The 20944-nt window shown below is 36.8% G+C and overlaps 2 protein-coding genes across 5 annotated transcripts in view; one reads left to right on the top strand and one right to left on the bottom strand.

Moving 5' to 3' along the window:
• LOC120526140 (polymeric immunoglobulin receptor-like) overlaps window positions 1–13990 on the bottom strand; it is a 182678-nt gene extending 168688 nt beyond the window's left edge. For all 4 annotated transcript variants that reach the window (XM_039749123.1, XM_039749122.1, XM_039749125.1 and 1 more), the window contains exon 1: window positions 13915–13990. In XM_039749123.1, the coding sequence (XP_039605057.1) occupies window positions 13915–13978 (64 nt within the window). In that variant the 5' untranslated portion in view covers window positions 13979–13990. The remainder of the gene's footprint in view (window positions 1–13914) is intronic.
• Window positions 1–20944, top strand: part of optc (opticin) — a 132744-nt gene that overhangs the window by 29227 nt on the left and 82573 nt on the right. The window lies entirely within an intron of this gene.

Here is a 20944-nt window from a genome sequence, read left to right as displayed (position 1 = left end):
TTCATAAATATGGGCCACCCTGTACATTACGGGCTTCTGTATAAAATACAGTCAATAGATTTTTTTTTAAATTTTACAGGTCCTGAAGACCTAGCTTTTTCTTCAAAATATTATTTCTTCTCCATAACCTTTTATTTGTTTTGACCTCTTAATTGGTGAAAAAAATAGAATCACTTGAATCAAAAATTTGTGTGATAATTTTTGACATTTTCTTTACTGATATGTAACAGAAAAACCAAATTCTCTCCCTCACTTTAATCGCTACATCCTCTTTAAAAGGAACTTTTTTGCTATATGTTAAAAATTTCTATTATTATTATTATTTGCTTTTCAATGTATAGCGGGTTGGAAAATGACTGACTGAATGTTGTAACAGTGCAGCTGCAGCATGTTTGGAATGTTCTCTACTACGATTGCCACCATTTTGTCATATCATTGCATTACCGCAGCCATGTTATTTGACGTCCCCACATGCTATGTCACTCATGCTCTGTGTACATAGAAGGCAGTATGCAGAAATCAGTATTTGAGTGTTATTAAAAAATATATGTTTTACAATACATTATTTTGGAAAGAGAAACACAAATTTAGGTTATACGAGAATCTCCATTCTCCTTGGTTAGTACTTTGGATATGGTGTCTTAGTTTAATTTGACATTTCTAGTAACTGATTTATAGCGTGTCTTCTGACCTCACCTTTGCCTTTTCCCCTATGGTACTTTTAACTCTGAGGTACAATCCATAAAAAAATTAAGTTTTCAATTTCTTTCAGTCTTATGCACGAAGTGTTCAAAGCATTTCATTGCACAAAGTTACAATGATTTATTCTAGCTCCAGATCACAGAAGGGAAAAATTCTATTTTTTTCTCTGGTTTTCCAAGATATGATATGTACATACTAACATTATACAACTACATGCATATGCTTAAAATACAAGGGGGAGATAAAATAAAATACAGAAATAAAATAATAAAGAAATATCTGCTCTGCGGGGCGGCACGGTGGCGTAGTGGTAGCGCTGCTGCCTCGCAGTTAGGAGACCTGGGTTCGCTTCTCGGGTCCTCCCTGCATGGAGTTTGCATGTTCTCCCCGTGTCTGCGTCGGTTTCCTCTGGGCACTCCGGTTTCCTCCCACAATCCAAAGACATGCAGGTTAGGTGGATTGGCGATTCTAAATTGTCCCTAGTGTGTGTTTGTGTGTGTCCTGTGGTGGGTTGGCACCCTGCCCAGGATTGGTTCCTGCCTTGTGCCCTGTGTTGGCTGGGATTGGCTCCAGCAGACCCCCGTGACCCTGTATTCGGATTCAGCGGGTTAGAAAATGGATGGATGGATGGATATCTGCTCTGCTTAGGGCTTACTTTGGCTATCTCCATCTTTGTGTGGTTTGGGTGGAGTGCATTATTGCTGTTAATGATTAAACCCCAAAGGAGAAGGTCAAAATAGTCTAAAATGCTTTGCCCAGCTACAAAAGCATGGAATGTTTAATTTAATTTATGAAATAAAGAAATTCCAAAAGCACTTGATACTCTAAGCAATACAAAATTTCAAAACAGAATAAAAGTTTAAAGAAACAATATAAATACTGAGATATACAAAAGAGCTCCAAAGCTATGGCAAAAGAAAAAGGAAAAAGCCTGAAATCTAACAGTAGAAGGTGAAAACAAAAATTGTCCAAAAGTCACAACAAATGGAGAAGCACTTGGACTAAAGCAACATGAACCTTAAATTGAGCACTCAAGTAACACCTGAAAGATCTAAACGACTAGTTAAACAGAAAGGGACCTTGAGTACAAACAACACAAAAAATGAAGATTACAAATTATAAGTTGCCAGAAGAAGGGGCCTTGAAAGCTTCCATATCGCAATCTGTTCAGTTAGCCAATAAAAGGTGTCATTTTGCTTGACATCTCATTACATTAATTACGGCTAACATGGTACAACATCCTACTACTGAAATGTGTGTAAAAAAACTACATAGCAAACCTGAAACAGTGGTGAGCTAAGTATAGCTTACAGATCTACAAACAGTGATGGTTTCTGACATTCTTGTGCATTTTTATAACTGTGTACAGTAATATGTAGTTTAGCTATGAAGAGTTTGAGTGGGCAGGAAGCCTTAAGTTCTCCATGTGCTTCTTTAGAAAAAAATCTGCATTTTCAATATGTTTCACTTTCATTTTGTTTGCATGCAACTGTACTCTACTTTGAGTTTGATCTGGGGTCGAGGTATTATGGTGGATGAAAAAAAGGCCATCTAAATGACTGGGGTCAAGTACATAACCAAACTGACAATACTCATCTAGAAAAAACAGTAATACTGGCCTATGGGCACCAACTTATGATAAATATTTGAGGTGGAAAAATGAAAGGGTACAACATCTTCATATATAATACGCTACCGTGGCTGTCTGTTTGTCTGTCCAGGATTTTAAATCACTTGTAGCTCGCAAACCATTTGACCTATTGACCTGAAATTTGGTACACATACACTACATGATGTCTACTGTCCGCTTTCAGGGTGATGATTGACCTCCAAGGTCATTCCTCTTTTTATTCTTATTTTATTGTAGAATCAACTCTCGGCAGCGGCCAGCATCTGTACGGGCGCTGTTCTCATTCCCTACCACCTTCGCCATCACTTCCCCTACCTCTTCATATCTTAAATCATTCTTGAGGCAGATTGAAGACTTAAGTGCCAGCTTAAGTGAAAAATTAGAGAAAATGAACTAAGTAATTGCAACACAAACACTGACTTAATCAGTTGTAACACGAAAAGATGCCGATGAAAGAAGAGAAGAAACGGGTCGCTGGAATGGAGAAGCTCAGGAAGCAGCAAACGCATCAACCTCTGAGCAAACAAATGCTAAACGTAAAGAGAAAGAGGATGAAAACTAGGAGCGCTCAAGTCAAGTGTACTGGTAAAATAATAATTCAGTTTAGTTGTATTCATCAGTCTATCACTGACAGCACTTATTTATTGAGTTTAATAATTCATGGTTAGTATCGAAAGATTTAACAGCAGAGGGCTGCATTGATGCTTTTTTCTAAATGAGGGATTAAAAACTCAATTGTATTTGAAGATTTAACAACAAGATCAAATTGTATTCTTTGCATGAAATCCATATTTGTAGTGTTTCATTTTCCATTAATCAACAAAAACAAAAACAACAACAACAATAATAAAAAAATCCTCCATTCTGAGAAAGATGGGATATACAGACACTGCAAAGTAAACTATGAAAATGACCTTCAGGCTTTGTTCAAGACATTGTTAAGGATGATTCAATTCAAAGTCAAAGTTTCTCTCAAATGGCTTACATTAAAACTTGTGTTAAAACTTTGCAAATATTACCCTTCATTAATCACTGCCACTGACGATTCTTCACATTTACTACTAGCTTGCTAAAAAGTTCTCTATGTATCAGCTTCTTGTTTGACAAATTCTTTATTGTCAAGCATTGAGAAGATGGTGATAATGCCTTGTTTGCACATACTGCCATAGGCAGAGTAAACAGCAATCATGGGTCAGAAATTATATTTCAGATGAATCAAATTGTGTGATTATATTGAGAAAATCAGTTTATTTTTGATAACTAAATTAGCATTATATGTTTTTATAATTTGTGGGGCAACTTTGGTATGATTACAATTTTAATTACATGTTAGGTTGATAGATCAAATATGAAGTAACTTATAGCAATGTGCAGACTTAGACGTCTTCAGTATGGATTTTCCATCTCAGCTTTTCCCATTGCAACATTTCTCTGGTATTGTTCTGGGTTTAACTTAGAATTTGGGGCAGGTCTTATAACATTCATATAAACATAAGTAGACTGCTTCATGGTTTATTTAGTCATTTTTTCTCATATTCATTTTTATTTCTTACATCTATTACTTATTAATAATTGTTTTAGCATTTTTATTAACTCGTTTACTTTTCACATTGTAGGCAGCCATATCAGAACATCCTCCATAATGAAATAACAAGATGCTAATTCTTAGGCTGCAATATGTGTTATTTAAATCAAAGCTCGATTTATAGCTTTGTATTAGTCACGCTGACCGAACACCAGGCCTGCTTATTAAGTTATGACTCTCAGAAACTGAGACTGTATACAGTTAAAAACAAACAAACAAACAAACAAACAAACAAACAAACAAACATGTCCAGTACCGCATAAATATACAGTTAATGGCAGCAATGGCCTGCTACAGTATATACACTTCTAAATGTTATCTAGCACTGTAAGTGTTAATTTATCAATTGAGATTTATCTGGGTTGTTTTCAAAATGGCCATTTGGATGACCTGTTTTATAAACAGGTGATGCTGTGTTTGTCCCCTAAAACTGTTTTCTTAGCATACTGTGAGTTAGTTGAAAGCCTGGAATCCCAGATCTTAAGAATATCAGTCCAAAATTACAGCTCCCCAAATCACAGTGGCGGTATCAAAAAAAAAAGATAAGTATTAGCATCACCAGGATGTTTGAATGCTAATAATAAAATATTGCAAAATATACAATACTCCAGCAATCATACCAACTGCACTTCAGAATAGGTAGCCTACTTGAAGCTAAGCATGTTTGGGCCCAGCCAGTATCTGGATGGTAGACCGTCTAGGAATAGCTTGGGTTGCTGCTGGAAAAGATGTTGAAGAGGCAAACCCTGTGGTCTGTGTGTGGATCCCAATGTCTCAGGTTCAGGTCCTGACTCTCTATGGTCAAAAAAGATCCCTGGGCATCTTGTTGGCATCGTATGAAAACAGTAGGGTGTTTCCCGATATCCAGGCTTAACTTCCCACCTTGTCTTAGTCATTCTGCCCCCACCCCGATCATCCCTTGTTTCTAACTGGATAACTACTTCTTTCACACTTTCACCACCTAATTGTTCATGTATAGTGAGCGTACTGGCCCAAGAATGGCCACCATCGCATCATTCATGTGGTTTAAGTGACTCCCTACTCTCTCTGTAATGCGATTTGAATAATGAGACAAACACTATAGAATTGTAATGTCTTCTTCTTTTTCATGTTACATACAGAAAATATGTTTAAATAGACATAACTCAGGAACTTTTTTCAAAAATTTCAAATCGGATAATAAAATGATAAAATGCTGCTCGACCTATTTTGTTTTTTCTTTTAAAATAATCACCATTACAGTTGTATTTAGAGCAGAATTCAGTTGTTTAAAGATTTCTATGATATAACCTCGGGCTGCCAAAGTGACTGGCGCAGAATCACACTGTAATCTTCTTAACAAGGACTTCTTTAATAAGATTATTAAAAAAAATAAGTAAAAATAAAGTAAAAATGAATAAAGGGAGAGTGTAGTGGGCAGTAGCCATTCGCAATGTTCACTCACGCGAGCCCAATTTAGAATTGGCATTTTACCTAACCTGCCTATCTGCGGGAGGAAAGACTGGAGGGATGGGAAGAAACTGAAATTCTAAATTGGAGGAGTGAGAGCGTATTGCACATCGGTGTTCTGTTCACAGCCGGGTCTTGCCTTTTCCCACATGCTACTGAGATAGATCTTGGTTTCTCCAACTCTAATCGGAAACTTAATTAAATTGTGTAACTTACTGGTATTAGCTTCCAGGATCTGAATTTCTTGACTCTAGTCCTTGCTTGTTATTGCTGTGTTAGTCACTGTCTTTAGCTTTCCCATCTTCAAATGACAATATACAGTAGTGTGGCTTTTTGGCATGAATACTTCTCTGTAATGCCATTGAACTTTCATGCGATTATGACCTGAGCCCAACCCAATACGATCATTTAACCCAACTTTACGGCAAAAACACACATTTAAATTTAAAAAGATATTATATTAAAATGAAAATAAACTTAAAGACAACATTCGCTAGTTCTAGTAAAGGAACAGAACAAATAAAAACAAATTCCCAGTCTTATAACAACTCATAAGTAGGGTTGCCAGATTAGAAAATTAGAAATACGGGATACTCTTAAAATCTCTCTCTATATTACTACATATATAAATTTACATACACCCCCTACACACCCAGACCAATATATTATATAAAAGTAGAGACATCAGTTAAAAACCTAAAGCAAGGATTTTAATGGGTTATGAGGAAAACAAAAGTAAAATCATTCGAAAATTGTTTAATACAAGCTAAAACAAATCTGTAAAAGTGAAATCATTTGAAAATATTTATTTAATACAGACAACAGAGAAATATTATTATTATTTAATACAGGCAGTTAGAAAAAAAGTGGGCCATGGCAACTAGTAACAACACACTTTGTTGACAGTCACTGTATGTTGCAATGCTGATCCAGAACTGGACAGCAGCGTGGCTGGAGAGCAAAACGGTAAGAGTGTCGCCGTCCTCAGCCAACCATAGCAACTGAACAAGTTGCAAACGGTCAGCTAACACGAGTTTCCTAGTGACATTTGAATTATTTTCATCAAGAGAATCTGAGAAAAGAAAGTATAACTACTTATAAAGTTACAACTAAGTACCGTAAGAAGGTAGTAAAAAAATATTTTTTATTATGATATTTAAAAATGAACGAAATACGGATATTTGGGTGTCCCTGAAAGGTCAGTACGGGACTGGGGACAAAATTATCAAATATGAGACACGTCCCGTATATAAGGGACGTCTGGCAACTCTACTCATAAGTGAAGAGAAAAAGACAATTATTTAGGTGTGAAGTTTAAAGTTTAAATGGGGGGCCTACACCTGATAGACAGGTTTTAAATTATTACTAGGAGCTGCAATATTATATGTTGATTTAGAGAAAAACAGCAATAACTGATCAGAGTTGTATGGAGGTACCGTAAATACACAAGAGATCTGACATAAAAAATGTAGCCAGCATATTTAATCATTTGAAAAAGAAAAAAGGGACCTTAAACCCATTAAAGAGGGGCCAGTATGGGGGAAACTCTGTCTCTCTTGTAGATGTAAGTCAAAAAGAAATCTAGCAGCTGGATTTTCAAGAAGTTTTAGGTAAGAAATGGAGAACTGGCTGACTCCCATGTACAAAGAGCCACAATAGTCAACTTGGAATGTAACAAATGCATACATAACAATTTCTAGGTCCTTCAAAGGAAGAAGCTATTTTAATTTAGCAGTCACTCTAAGGTGGAATGCACTGTTACCAGTGACTGAATTTATTTGATTTTGAAATCTTAATGAGGAGTTTAAAATACTCCTGAGATGTTTAACATGAGTATGACAAAGACCCTGACTAATTAGTTATGCCTTGAGTGACATCAGAGTGGCTTAACAAACTGACTGCTCTCTTGCTTTCATTTAACTGGAAACATTTTTTTTTGCTGTGTAGCAAGAGTTAAATGGAAGATTTAAGGTACAGTCACCCAATTTCAGTGGGAGATATTGTTGTATATTGTTAGCATGACAATGATCAGAGACATTGTTTATGGGATATAAAGAGTAGCAAATATAAATAGAATAATACAGATTTTAAAATAGAACTTTGAAGTACCTCACAAGTGTTGGCTGAAGATGAGGAATGAAAAACCTCTTTAATGCAGTAAGTTAAATACTGACCTTCTGCTTGAGATGGTGCAAAAAATAAACTTTACTTATGCGTGATACCTTTAGGAGCTTTTTCATAACCAATTTCCTTTTTTCTCTTCAGATTACTTGCTAAACATTGTACAGCTGCTTAATGCCAAGTTTAAATATTTCAACTAAATGGTTCACAAAATATGATAATAATTGAAAAGATTTTTTTTCTCTTGCCCTGTTGCAAACGTGGCATTCAAGTGAGAAAACAATCCTAAAGAACTTCGACTCTGCTGCAATAAAATAACCATTTATTTAATTCAGTGTTCTTATTATAACCTGGACTTGCTTATTTGATGAAAACAGAAACAAACAGCAAAGGCTAGATGGATAATTCAAGCTCCATTACTAGAGAGTAACTTTTTTAATTAAAAATCAAATGGTTGGAACGGATATGTTCTCGATAACTGAACTGTCAGGCACAGTATCTGAAAATATTATATAAATAATCATATAGTTTGGGCTCTTAGATATACTTAGTAAAATAATTATGCTGTGTTTGTCATTTAATAACATTGGGCTGCATCTTATGTAGCAAGAAAACAAAAGAAGCAAGACCTTTGCAAATTAACCAACATTGCTACTTTATGGCTGTATATACATTTTTTGGAGGGTGCAAACTCTTATCAGAAACTGGTGAAGAGTTTAGCACAACAAAATTTTAACAAGCCGTTTTTGTTCATTTCAGACTGCAAAAACCCATTACACTTGGCATAAGAAGAACTTTATTTTGTATAAGACTGAATGAGGTCTAAGGTTTAAGATGACTTTCTAGCTAGCTAAGTTGCTTTCATCTGTTGTTCAGTATTATGAAATTCGTCCTCTGGAACATTCAAAATTGAAACATTGTACACAGCGAAATTATGAGTGTTAAATGGATGCTTATGGTATCTTTAATATTATGTCAGGGAGTAATTTAACACTTACTGAATTATTTTTGCATTGGCTATTTTGTTGTGTATTATTGAATTTTATCCTATTCCTTGTGATCTTATGTTGATGTTTATGCCATTGTATTATAAGAATGCCTTTGAATTTCATCGTTATTTTTTAAAATTATAGTCTTTGTGATAGTAGTCACTGTAGATAGATAAATATGAACAGAACTATATGTTATAGATAGATAGATGTTTGAAGAACAAGGCCAGCCCCCCGAAAATTTTGAATTCTTAGTAGCACAAACTTCAATCCAAAGTAGATTTACATTTTCATTTTTCATGTTTAGCAGACACTTTTATTCACAGTGACTTTCAGAAAAAGCCAACATAATCAAGTAAACATCAGTCTTGGGACTAGCTGGGAACAAGTATGCCAGGACAAGTTTACAAAATTGATCACGTAAGTCACCCCAATTCAGGGTGTTCATAAGAAATGTAATGATTTACTTCATGACGTAGGAGTACATAATAAACTAGAATTGTTGCATTATATATTTGAAATATTAAAATGTGTGCCTCAATTTTAATGTTTAGTGTTTAAATAATCTCAACTGTAGTAGAAATTTGTTATTTTGCGCCCTCTGATAGAGGTCCATAGAGGCCTAGATATCTAGTAAAGGATCAAAAATCAAAAATAACATTAAAATTATAAATCACTGATCTTGAATTACAGGTAAAATTCCGTTACAACGAATATCTTTACAACGAAGTATTTTATGGTCCTGACAGTTTCCCCATATGACATGAGTCTATAGAAATCTTGTTACTATGAAGTACATTCTGCAGTTACTTTCATTACAATGAAGTGCCCAAAAGACCTTGAAACGCCTGAATGAATCATCCGCAGAGCAGTTAGTTCTGTGGTCGCAGCTCAGTCGTGCACAACGATCCCCCAAACAGAAACATTGTAATTTTTTTTCTTTCTTCGAAATTTTTTTTCATTGCATTTTTTGTTTCCTGCGGTTTTCAGTGATACCTTTTGCTTATCGCTTGTCAACGTTTGAAAAACATTAATAGGAATTTAACTCATCGTCACCCTCCTATAGAAACGGCAGCCACGAAAACAGTTCATATTAGAAAAAAAAAACTTTACATTTTTGCAGCTCTCGATTGCAGCAAAAAGAAAAAAGACGTTGCCAGTGAATTCAGAATTTCGCCATCGACACTGTCAAATTTCTTGATAGACCGAGCAAAAAAAGAAGAAAATTCTCAGGTTGCAAACGTATGTGAACAGCTGCATTTGAAGTCGTTGAAAAAGCTATTTTTATGTGGTTCAGTGATGCTCGTTCAAGAAACATTCATATTAATGCGGCACTCATTCAAGAAAATGTGAGGTTTGTAAACTTTCTTGGGACCTCACCCAACTAGAAAGCATGCCGAAGTGCAATCACCGCATCCATGGAAGACTGTTTTTCTGTTGCCGGGGCAGCAGCAGGCTCATAGCTATGCTACGTCTCTCCAGCAAAGCAAACAGAAAAGATCTCAATGGGTGGTGCAAGGTACATTGTTAAATGTAAATAACAGGATTACTTGGTCACTGACGTGGCCACAACCCTGTCTGACTGCTGTGTCTGTGTATAGCAGAGTGGCAGATCACACTACAATAAATAAGTGTGCCGTTCCTGTTTCGAGCTGAATAAAGCTGGTTTTGCTAAAGTACTGAGACTCAGCCTCAAGTTTTGGGGTGCAAGACAGGGACTTATTGTGCAACCCTGGTCTTTTATGATTTGCTTCTGTGTCACTTCACTGCAGCGCTGTGAGCGTGCTGTTGCCCTGCCCCGGCAACGGACAATCTTCCACAGACCCTGCAATCGCGCTTCGGTACGCACTTCAGCATGTTGTTCCTGTTGGGTGGGGAGTGGGGGGGATCCCAAACGTGTTCAGAACCCTCACAATATGAAGAAGAAGATGAAAAGGATCATTCGGCTTCTGATTGATAACTGTGCTGCCCACAACATTCTTCCACATTTAGATGATTTTGAATTCCTCTCACCCAATTGCACAGCAGTGCTTCAGCCATTGCATTTGGGCATCATTCGCACCTTGAAAGTGTATTATCGCAAGGAAATTCTGAGAAACATTATTTTCAGCATAACTTGTGGGCAGGAGGAGATTAAAATTAATGTGAAAGAAGCTACTGAAATGATTGCACTATAGTAACAAATACAGAATCTCATTACAATGAAATTTTCGCTACAACAAAATATTTTTTAGGTTCCCGGGAATTCGTTGTAACAGAATTTTACCCATATTCTAAAGTGATACCCCAAATGTTCATGTTAGAAGTCTGTCATTTTTAACCCTCCGTATGTGGCTCTTTGAGGGTTAGAATCACTGGTAAAGAATCAAATATCAATAATATTATTATACTTGTGATCAGCAACCTCAAAATCGCATACAATGACACTCTGTGTGCCTATATTACCCATGTGGTGAAAAGAAGCAACATTGACCCCTTGTATCCCATTAGTGAGTGAGCCCCTGAGGTTGGTTAATGTGACATGTACATCTTCAAGTCGTGCTGATCATTTTTGCTGGATAAAACTAGTTCATTCTTTATCATTATCTAAAATTGCCCATAAATAGAGAGGTTTAGGTCTACAGGGCCAAATATAGGGGGAACTCCACAAAATTTGATGTCTTGCATAACTAGACATTAAAATGCATTGACCATATTTTTTTTGTATTTATGATTTCAAAGTGTTAATAAGTCATTCTTAACAATGCAATATTATATCATCCATCTCCTAAATATTCTGATCATCTGGCGAGGTAATGTCCCATGCTAACTTATCCACCCTGAGGTAATTTTTCATATTAAGGCTGACTACTGTTCCTTCTCAGCACACTTTCTTTACCCTTGCACACTTTACCGGTAAGAAAGGTCTGGCTATCATGAGGAAACTGTTACCTTACAATGAATAATAAATACACTACTATTTCATTTCAGACCTTGATTTATTCTTAGAATAGAGAAAGCATGATGTACAATGCAAACGAGTAAAATAAAATTTCAAAAGAACAAAACAAAAGATAAATATAGAAATCAAAACATAAAAATACAAAGTTTAATAAAATCAATTCACATTTTTTAAAACAATCATGTAAAACAAATACAGACAAAGGAAAACATTTTTGAAATATGGAATGTAATTGTTCAAGTAATAAAAAAAAAACTGAGCTTTAAAGTCCCTACTTGTTTATTCCAAGTTAAACATCAAAAAGAGTAAAAACAACTGTCTTGAACCCTAAACCAGTCATTGGAAAGGGTTTGATGAGGCCCACTGGTCATGGTCAGCGCCGAAGTGGTAGAACGTGCCAAATGTATAACTTATCTATCAGATAGTGAGGTTCATCCAACTTTACTGTACAGCGTTCATTGAGTACTATAACCGTTCTGAAAAAGAGAACTAAGGGCACAGTGGCAGGCAAGAGTCCAGAGCCATAAGAGTGCTATCTCTTGCATGTCTATGTAATTTATCACCATAATCCTAAACTGTTAGGAACGTAGCCTTAATATCTCTCTTCTGACCATGCATAGCAAAACAATTTTTATTTCTACTGTATAGGGAAAATAAATGTTTGCCTCAAATTACTTGCATGAGACTTAATCAGAAATTTCTTGTCAAGCCAAATATCAAGTTATTTATATTCTCTAACTCTGCTGGGTTCTTCCATAATTGCTAGACTATCATAGTTGCTATAATTAACTCTAGCTTACAGCATGCATTTTTGTTTGATCAGCATTTAAAATAAACTTAGGAGTATAAAACTTGCAAAGTAAAAAAGAAACACTAGAGCTTTTCAATATGGGACAGTGCAGAGGGAGTGGAGCTGCAGACAATATTTTCATCTATATAAAGATATATCTTGCACTCTGCTCGTGTTAAACCATTTTCCTCCATATAGATTGTGCAGACTGGACCCAGCATTGACCCTTGTGGCACACTATTAGTTACTGGCAGAAATTCAAATTTAATGTTCCTTGTTTCAAAAAATTGCTGCCTAGCTGTGAGATAATTCCGAAACCATTCAGTAGCATTTCGATCAAAACCAAAGTTATGTAATACTCCTAACAAGCAATAAATGATCAACTCTACCAAATGCTTATAACAGATCAATACAATAGCACAATAGTTTCCTTCTGTCTAAAGCAGTAATAATAGCATTTCATAAAAGCAGCAACGGTACTATGCTTTTGTCAGAAACCAGTTCAATAAGAGCTCAGGACAGGGCATTCTGAAAGAAATAATTTAGGCTGATCATTCACTAAAAATTCTAGATTTCTTTTGCCACACATGACAATTTGGAAATTAATCAGTAAAAACTGAGATCACATGTTTCATATTCCTCATGAAGTTACATGGACAGACTTACAAAGATTAAGAACTATAATCAGATGAAAAAGAAAGCAAAAATATTTGCTAAATATTCAGCAGTTACTAGAGCATTACTTAAAAAGGACCAGGTTTATCCAAAGATTAATATTTCGCAAGACCTCTACAACAACACAAGCAGAGAAAAGACAAACAGGGAAATGAGATATATGGCACATAAAGCAAACATGGTTTAGAAGAAATAACTAGACAGACTTTTTAATAACCCTTATCAAATCAGCACCAGGCCAAGCTAAACAATTCTCAATCTGGTCACATATTAAAAAGTCATCAAATACAATAGAAATGAAAGACTTATTATTATTAACAGAATTAACTGCCTTACATAATTTGACTGGAGTTGTATAAGACCTGGAAATTTAAAATAACTAATAATTACATTTTGCTTTTCTCATGGAAGGTGTACACTTTTTTCAAAGCTTCCTAAATGCAACCAACAAGTTTAGCTCTTTAGTCAATCTCTTTAGAGAGGAAATTTTAGTCAAAAATAAAGGACTTGGTTTGTAATGTATTCTAAAATCTTCAAAGATACAGAAAAGATGCTTGTCAACCACAAAAAGAAAAGTCTTACTGAAATAGTCAGGTGCTAATTCAATATCCCAAATTTTAGAAGTGAAGTGAATATGTCTAAAAAGGCTTTCTTATTAAAAATTTAATTTAACCATCACCTAAGAAAATTGGTTTGGTCTCTTACCATTTCTCTTAATAACACATTACTGGATAATAATTAATAAAACCAAGGTCAAAGACACAGTTATCGTAAGTGTTAATTTTGCCATGTAATGAGCTAGTAAGGTTCTTTCCTCTACACTTTTATTATTATTTATAGCTATGATAAAAGTTTTATACACCATCCTTTACTTTTGCTTTTCTTGGTTTTTCATGGAATTAAAACAAATTATTGTGCAGAATTTTGAAGTCACGTTCGCTCTTTTCCATTTTGAGCAGCAGTGCAGCCAGTCTCCTTTGCAGAGAGCAGAATTTTCCTTGTTTTAGTTCAAAATTAGATATGGGTCCCTACCTGCGACTCCAGCTGCACCGACCATGAAAAGTAACCCAAGCAAAGCTGCATTAAGCAAATCCATCTGGACGGTGGATCGGAATGCACAAGGCGCTCTGACTTTAGTCACTGTCTCTCTCAGAGGAGTTTCCTGTTTACCCCAAGTGTGCAAATGATGAAATCTCAAAGTGAAATGAAACTTGGAGAGACTGCTGCAGTTGCATGCTGACACTCCTACAAATGGAAAATGTCAAGTGCACGCTGTGGCTTACCACAGTGTATCTCTGAAGCAGAACAAAATGTAATATTAAAAGAAATCAAATTAGGAAAAACTTTAAATTACTACTATTAGAGAAGCACTGATTAGAGAAACCCCATAAACAATTTAAGTGATGTCCGAAAATGGTGCTCATTTCTAAGTCACTTCTAAGATGGCTGCACTTTTAGAGTGATGAAGAGCGAGACTCACAACCCTCATGATGAAGAATTCGAAGAAATTATCAAAGGCTAATTACTGTGTTTTTATTCAAATACTGACTGCTTTTTTGTTTAATAATTGAATGTTTTTGAAGTAGAAAAGTGACAAAAATAGACAAAAAATGAATTTATAAAGAAAACAAGCTACACATCTCAATGTTGCCCTAAAAGTATAGAAGTGCTGTGGTTACTGGTGCTCCAGATGCAAAAGTTCTGTAACTCCTACAGTTTATATTTTATTAAGTTAGGCAATATACAGTGGCAATAAAAAGTACGTGGACCCTTTGACAATAACTGCATTTATACATACATTTGTCTTAAAATATTGTCTGATCTTCATCTAATTTATAACAATGAACAGTTTGATTTAACTAATAATATACATGTTATTGTAATGTTCTTGTACGTACTGAATGCATCATTCCAAACTTTCTAAGCTAACTGGAGTCAGGAACTGGTAAACCGGGCATTCGGTCACTGGTGCGAGATTGGAGGTGTGGTTTAGAGATACTTTGACCTATTGAAAAAGACTCAAACATTTTGAGGTTGCTATTCACAAAAACATTTGCTGATGTGAAGTATGCCTTGCAAAAAAAAAATCTTGGAAGATCTACGATCAAGAATTGTTGATTTGCGTAAAACTGGAAATGGTAGTAATTTCAAAGTGTTTAGATATTCATTAGTCCACAGTTAAACAAATTGTGTATCAATGGAGATGATTTAGCACTGTGACTACTGCTCAACCTAGAAGCGGGAGCCCAGCGAAGATGACTTGAAAGGCAAAACACAGAATACAGAATGAGGTAAAAAAGAACCAAAGAGTAACAGCTAAAGTCTTGAATGAGTCATTGGAACAGGTTAGCATCTCGGTCAATGACTCTACCATACACAAAACATTGAGCTTGTATGGCGTCCTGAAGTTCACAACCTTGAAACTCCACAGCACTATTATGAAATGTTTTGTGGACTGATGAAACTAAGGTTGAATCGTTGAGATAGAGAAAATAGTAGTATATCTACAACCCCAATTCCAATGAAGTTGGGACATTCAGAATAGAATACAATGATTTGCAAATCCTTTTCAACCAATATTCAATTGAATACACGAATAAGACAAGATATCGAATGTTCAAACTGATAAACTTTATTGTTGTTTTGAAAATCTTCACTTATTTTGAATTTGATACCTGCAACACGTTCCAAAAAAGCTGGGACAGGGCATGTTTACCACTGTATTATATCACCTTTCCTTTTAACAACACCCAATAAGCGTTTGGGAACTGAAGACACTAATTGTTGAAGCTGTGTAGGTGGAATTCTTTCCCATTCTTGCTTGATGTACAACTTCAGTTGCTCAACAGTCCGGGGTCTCCATTGTCGTATTTTGCGCTTCATAATGCGCCACACATTTTCAATGGGAGACAGGTCTGGACTGCAGGCAGGCCAGTCTAGTACCTGCACTCTTTTACTATGAAGCCACGCTGTTGTAACACATGCAGAATGTGGCTTCGCATTGACCTGTTGAAATAAGCAGGGACGGCCCTGAAAAAGACGTTGCTTGGATGGCAGCATATGTTGCTCCAAAACCTGTATGTACCTTTCAGCATTAATGGTGCCTTCTCAGATGTGCAAGTTACCCATGCCATGGGCACTAACACACCCCCATACCATCACAGATACTGGCTTTTGAACTTTGCGCTGATAACAATCCGGATGGTCCCTTTCCTATTTGGCCCGGAGGACATGATTTCCATGATTTCCAAAAACAATTTGAAATGTGGACTCGTCAGACCACAGCACACTTTTCCACTTTGCATCAATCACATCTCAGATGAGCTCAGACCCAGAGAAGCTGGCGGCGTTTCTGGGTGTTGTTGATATATGGCTTTCGCTTTGCATGGTAGGTTTTTAACTTGCACTTGTAGATGTAGCGACAAACTGTGTTAATTGAAAATGGTTTTCTGAAGTATTCCTGAGCCCATGTGGTAATATCCTTTACAGAATGATATCGGTTTTTAATGCAGTGCCGCCTGAGGTCACGGACATCCAGTGTTGGTATTCGGCCTTGCACTTATGTGCAGAGATTTCTCCAGATTCTCTGAATCTTTTGATGATGCTATGGACAGTAGATGATGAAATCCCTAGATCCCTTGCAATTGTACGTTGAGAAACGTTGTTCTTAAACTGCTGGACTATTTGCCCACGCAGTTGTTCACAAAGTGGTGAACCTCGCCCCATCCTTGCTTGTGAACGACTAAGTCTTTTGGGGATGCTCCTTTTATGCCCAATCATGACAAACACCTGTTTCCAATTATCCTGTTCACCTGTGGAATGTTCAAAACAGGTTTTTTTGAACATTCCTCAACTTTCCCAGTCTTTTGCTGCCCCTGTCCCAGCTTTTTTGGAACGTATTGCAGGCATCAAATTCAAAACGAGTGAAGATTTGCAAAACAACAATAAAGTTTAGCAGTTTGAACATTCGATATCTTGTCTTTGTAGTGTATTCAATTTAATATAGGTTGAAAAGGATTTGCAAATCATTGTATTCTGTTTTTATTTACGTTTTACACAACGTCCCAACTTCATTGGAATTGGGGTTGTATATATATAAAATTCTTTTCGCGTTTGAAATGGAAATTATGTATGACCATGCTAAACGGAAATTACATATGACCAGAGAACATATTATAATACAGGACCTAATCACTTCGTTTGTGGATGCCATTTTTATATTGTTTTTACGAATTGTTATTATTTTTGTGAGAATTATTTTACTGATATTGAAAAGAAGTAAATACAAACACGCCGATCTATCCCATAGAAGTGCGCCCCACGTCGCCCTCTATGGACTCCAGCGCTGAGCCGTCCGCCGCCAGGTGCATTCTAGTAGAGAAGTTTTATTTATTCGTTCACTTCACTGTCTCGGAAACTGCCACATTGTAACTTTTTTTAATTGCCTTGATAGTAGAAGAGATGAGGAAAACATCTTTGCGTCTTTCTACTTTTTAACTGCGCCAAGCTATAAACAATGTGAAGACAAGACCACCTTCAGCGGCAAGGGGTCGTGAGAACAAAGTGGACGCTGGGAGGCACGAAATGTCAGGCTGCTCCGCTGGGTCGAGAGCTTCGCAGTTTCGGGCAGCGTCCTCTCTTCTCACACTGTTTGTGACACTTCGAGTGCCCCGTCGGCTCCTCGGAGAGTGGAAATTTTTGCGAATGAGTGTAATCGGCGTCACTGAAGCAAGACTCTCTTTGTAAATTTAGCTGCAGGACTACTTTACTGTCCCTTAAGGTGAGTTTGGGTCACTAAAACCCCGCAACATTCAAGGTTGCTTTTGTGATGAATTCTTTTAAGAACATGGAGGGCTTACATCTAAGAAGATGTACCGACTTCTTTATGTATTGGACTTGAGAATTGTTTGGACCTTCTGCCCGTTAAGCACGGAAGGGCAGCGTCCATATTTCTCAGAGTAATTTTTCTCTTAAACCACAGGCATGTAGTGCAACATTGTCAGGCAGAAATTTGGAGGATCACATAGAAAATGTTATTTCTATACCACAGCGGTCGTGTAGCGCCTTTCTTACTACCGAGAGATGATCCAAATACATTTAAGCTGCTGTTAGTACTACTTACCTGTTGTGATATACCACCTTTAAAATGTTCTTTACCGAAAAGCAATCCAGTAGTGCTCAATGCATCTTTACTTCTTAAATTTTAATGTTTTACTGTTTAATAATTTATATACTAAATTTTATTTTGTGGGTGGCACGGTGGCGCAGTGGTAGCGCTGCTGCCTCGCAGTTAGGAGACCCGGGTTCGCTTCCCGGGTCCTCCCTGCATGGAGTTTGCATGTTCTCCCCGTGTCTGCCTGGGTTTCCTCCCACAATCCAAAGACATGCAGGTTAGGTGGATTGGCAATTCTAAATTGGCCCTAGTGTGTGCTTGGTGTGTTTGTGTGTGTCCTGCGGTGGGTTGGCACCCTGCCCAGGATTGGTTCCTGCCTTGTGCCCTGTGTTGACTGGGATTGGCTCCAGCACACCCCCGTGACCCTGTATTCGGATTCAGCGGGTTATGGATGGATGGATTTTATTTTGTTCCCTTGCACTCAGTGAGCGAAGCCACTGGGTAATCAGCTAGCATGGCATAAAAAAGGCACGGCTTCCCATCATGATATCATCATCCGAATGGTGAAGTATGGTGGAGGGAGCATTATAATTTGTAGCTCCGCTGCTGCCTTTCGGGGGCCTGGAAAACTTGCCGTCATCAAGGGGACTATTATTTCTCAAGTTTATCAAGGTATCCTACAAGATATTATCAGGGAGGCTGTGCACCAGCTACAGTGCACTAGACGTTGGATGATACAGTTGGACAATGACCCCAAAAATACGAAGAAAATCTACTACAGAATGACTTCAAAAATCTGTCATTTTGGAGTGGCCAGTCAGTGCATACACCTTAATCCAAAAGAGATGCTGTGGAATGACCTCAAGAGAGGTTTGATTTGAATGGTTGAATGTCATGCAGGTCTGATCTGCAGCTACAGGAAGCGTTTGTGTAGATATTATTGCTGCCAAAGGAGGTTCAACCAGTTATTGAATTTAAGGGTTCACTTTTTCCACAGCACACTACAGTATGAATATTTGCTTGGTCTGTTCAATAATGTCATGAAAGATTATAATTGTTTTTTTTTTTGTTATTATGTTAGGAATATTGTGTTTGTCTGCATCTGTGACTTAGATGAAGATCGGATCACACTTTATTACCAGTTAATGAAGGAAAACCAGGGTCTTCCAAAGGGTTAATAAACTTTTTTCTTGCCACTGTACTGCATAAACCATTGATGGGTTAGACCACAGCACTGTAACTTAACAGTCTGCACAGCTGTTCCGCATCTCCAGGTGAACAAGTTTCAACTCCAGCATGTTCATGAAGTATGCACATTTCTTAATATTCGTCTGGAGTTGTTCCTACCTCTTTAGGTTGACTGGCAGCTCTAATTTTACCAGTGTTCCAGTGTGATGACTCTGGTCTCTCATGACCCTATAAGTGAATTACAGAATTAGATGGGTTAAATCATGTACTTACTTGAGGGGCTATATCGTTTTCTGATATAGTAGTAGCATTATTACCATGTGTACAGTAGATTTCTTACTTGGTAACACATCCCATGGCGGTTAGGTTGGTTGATTATGTTAAATCTGTCTCAAGTGAGTATGGGTATATTTGTGAATGAGCCAGGTCAAGGACTAGTGTCCTATCTGGACTGGCTGTTCTTCCCTGAAACTGCTAAGATAGGCTCTATCCCACCTATGACCCTAAAATGAATTGAGATTTGGGAATGTGATGATGTTACAATGCTTAAACTTTGTTGTACAATTTGGCTTAGACATTTTGGTAGTACAAACTTAACTTCAGCTTGCTTAATGTATTCAGTGTTAAATAGTGTTTATCTACTCTAGCCACCCTAGATATGAATAGTCTGGAGGAAAATCTCTTCAATCTATAATTTTCTGGTTGGACTGACCTTGTAGCTTCTAGCATCCTAAGGATATTTAGGTTACAATTGTTCTTGTGCTGATGCCTTTTGATAATTTGTGTGTTGTTAAAATAACCCCATTGGTGGGACACATAACAATAACTTTTGTACCATTTTGGAGTCTTTTCTTTTGTCTATACTTGTGGTTCACAAGTTCAGTTGCTGACCTAAGTGGAATGTGTTTATCGCAACCAACCTCTGCTTTTACCTAGAATGTTTCCTTAATTAAGCACACTGTCATTTCTCTGTTAAGCACATGCCAGTTAACTATGGTTTTTAGTGGTGGGCTGGCGAAGCCCCATGAAGTTTTTGAGGTTTTTTCCTGATTGTGCCAGAAAAAGATCTGCAGCTTAAAAAATAGTGATGGTTTACTAGTAAAAACAATAAGCTCTACTCAGACAGCGATTAAAATACACACACATGCCCTTGTTGATTGTGTAGTTTCAATTGGACAGGTGCACTACGACCCTAAGAATGCTATGTTTGTACAATTTTGTTTCATGATAATCATATTGTCATTAAATTGCTGCAATACATGTGCATGTTAGTAGGGGTAACAATTTACTACAATAAAATAATGATTAAATGTGTCGACCTAAAGATGTAATTTGTTGTCATCATAGCAACTGTTATGAATATTGTAGTGCCACACTAGTGCTTACCAAAAGGATTCTTGTTCTTTTTGGTAGCTTGCTATCCTTTGGATGGTTCACTGTTGCTATACTACTTGGAATTCCTATTTAACTTTGGCAGTCTTGCTGTTTATACAGGCAACCCTGTCGCTTCCACTGAAGAGGTTTATTTGCATGATGGGATGCCAGTTCATTCTGTTATTGATGTAAAGTGCAAGAATCCATTGTCACTCTGAGCCAGCAAGCACTGGTGCAATGCTACAATACATTATAAGCCACCACTGATTCATAATTATGTGACATTTTTTCATGTCAGGGGATTTTTGATGTGACACAATGTGGAAGATTAATATTATTCCATCATTGTTTGGGAAATACATGTACTAAGGAGCAAAAAGAAACATA

Source organism: Polypterus senegalus, chromosome 3 (genome assembly GCF_016835505.1).
Source record: "Polypterus senegalus isolate Bchr_013 chromosome 3, ASM1683550v1, whole genome shotgun sequence".
NCBI lineage: Eukaryota > Metazoa > Chordata > Cladistia > Polypteriformes > Polypteridae > Polypterus > Polypterus senegalus.
This window is presented reverse-complemented; position numbering and strand designations above follow the sequence as displayed.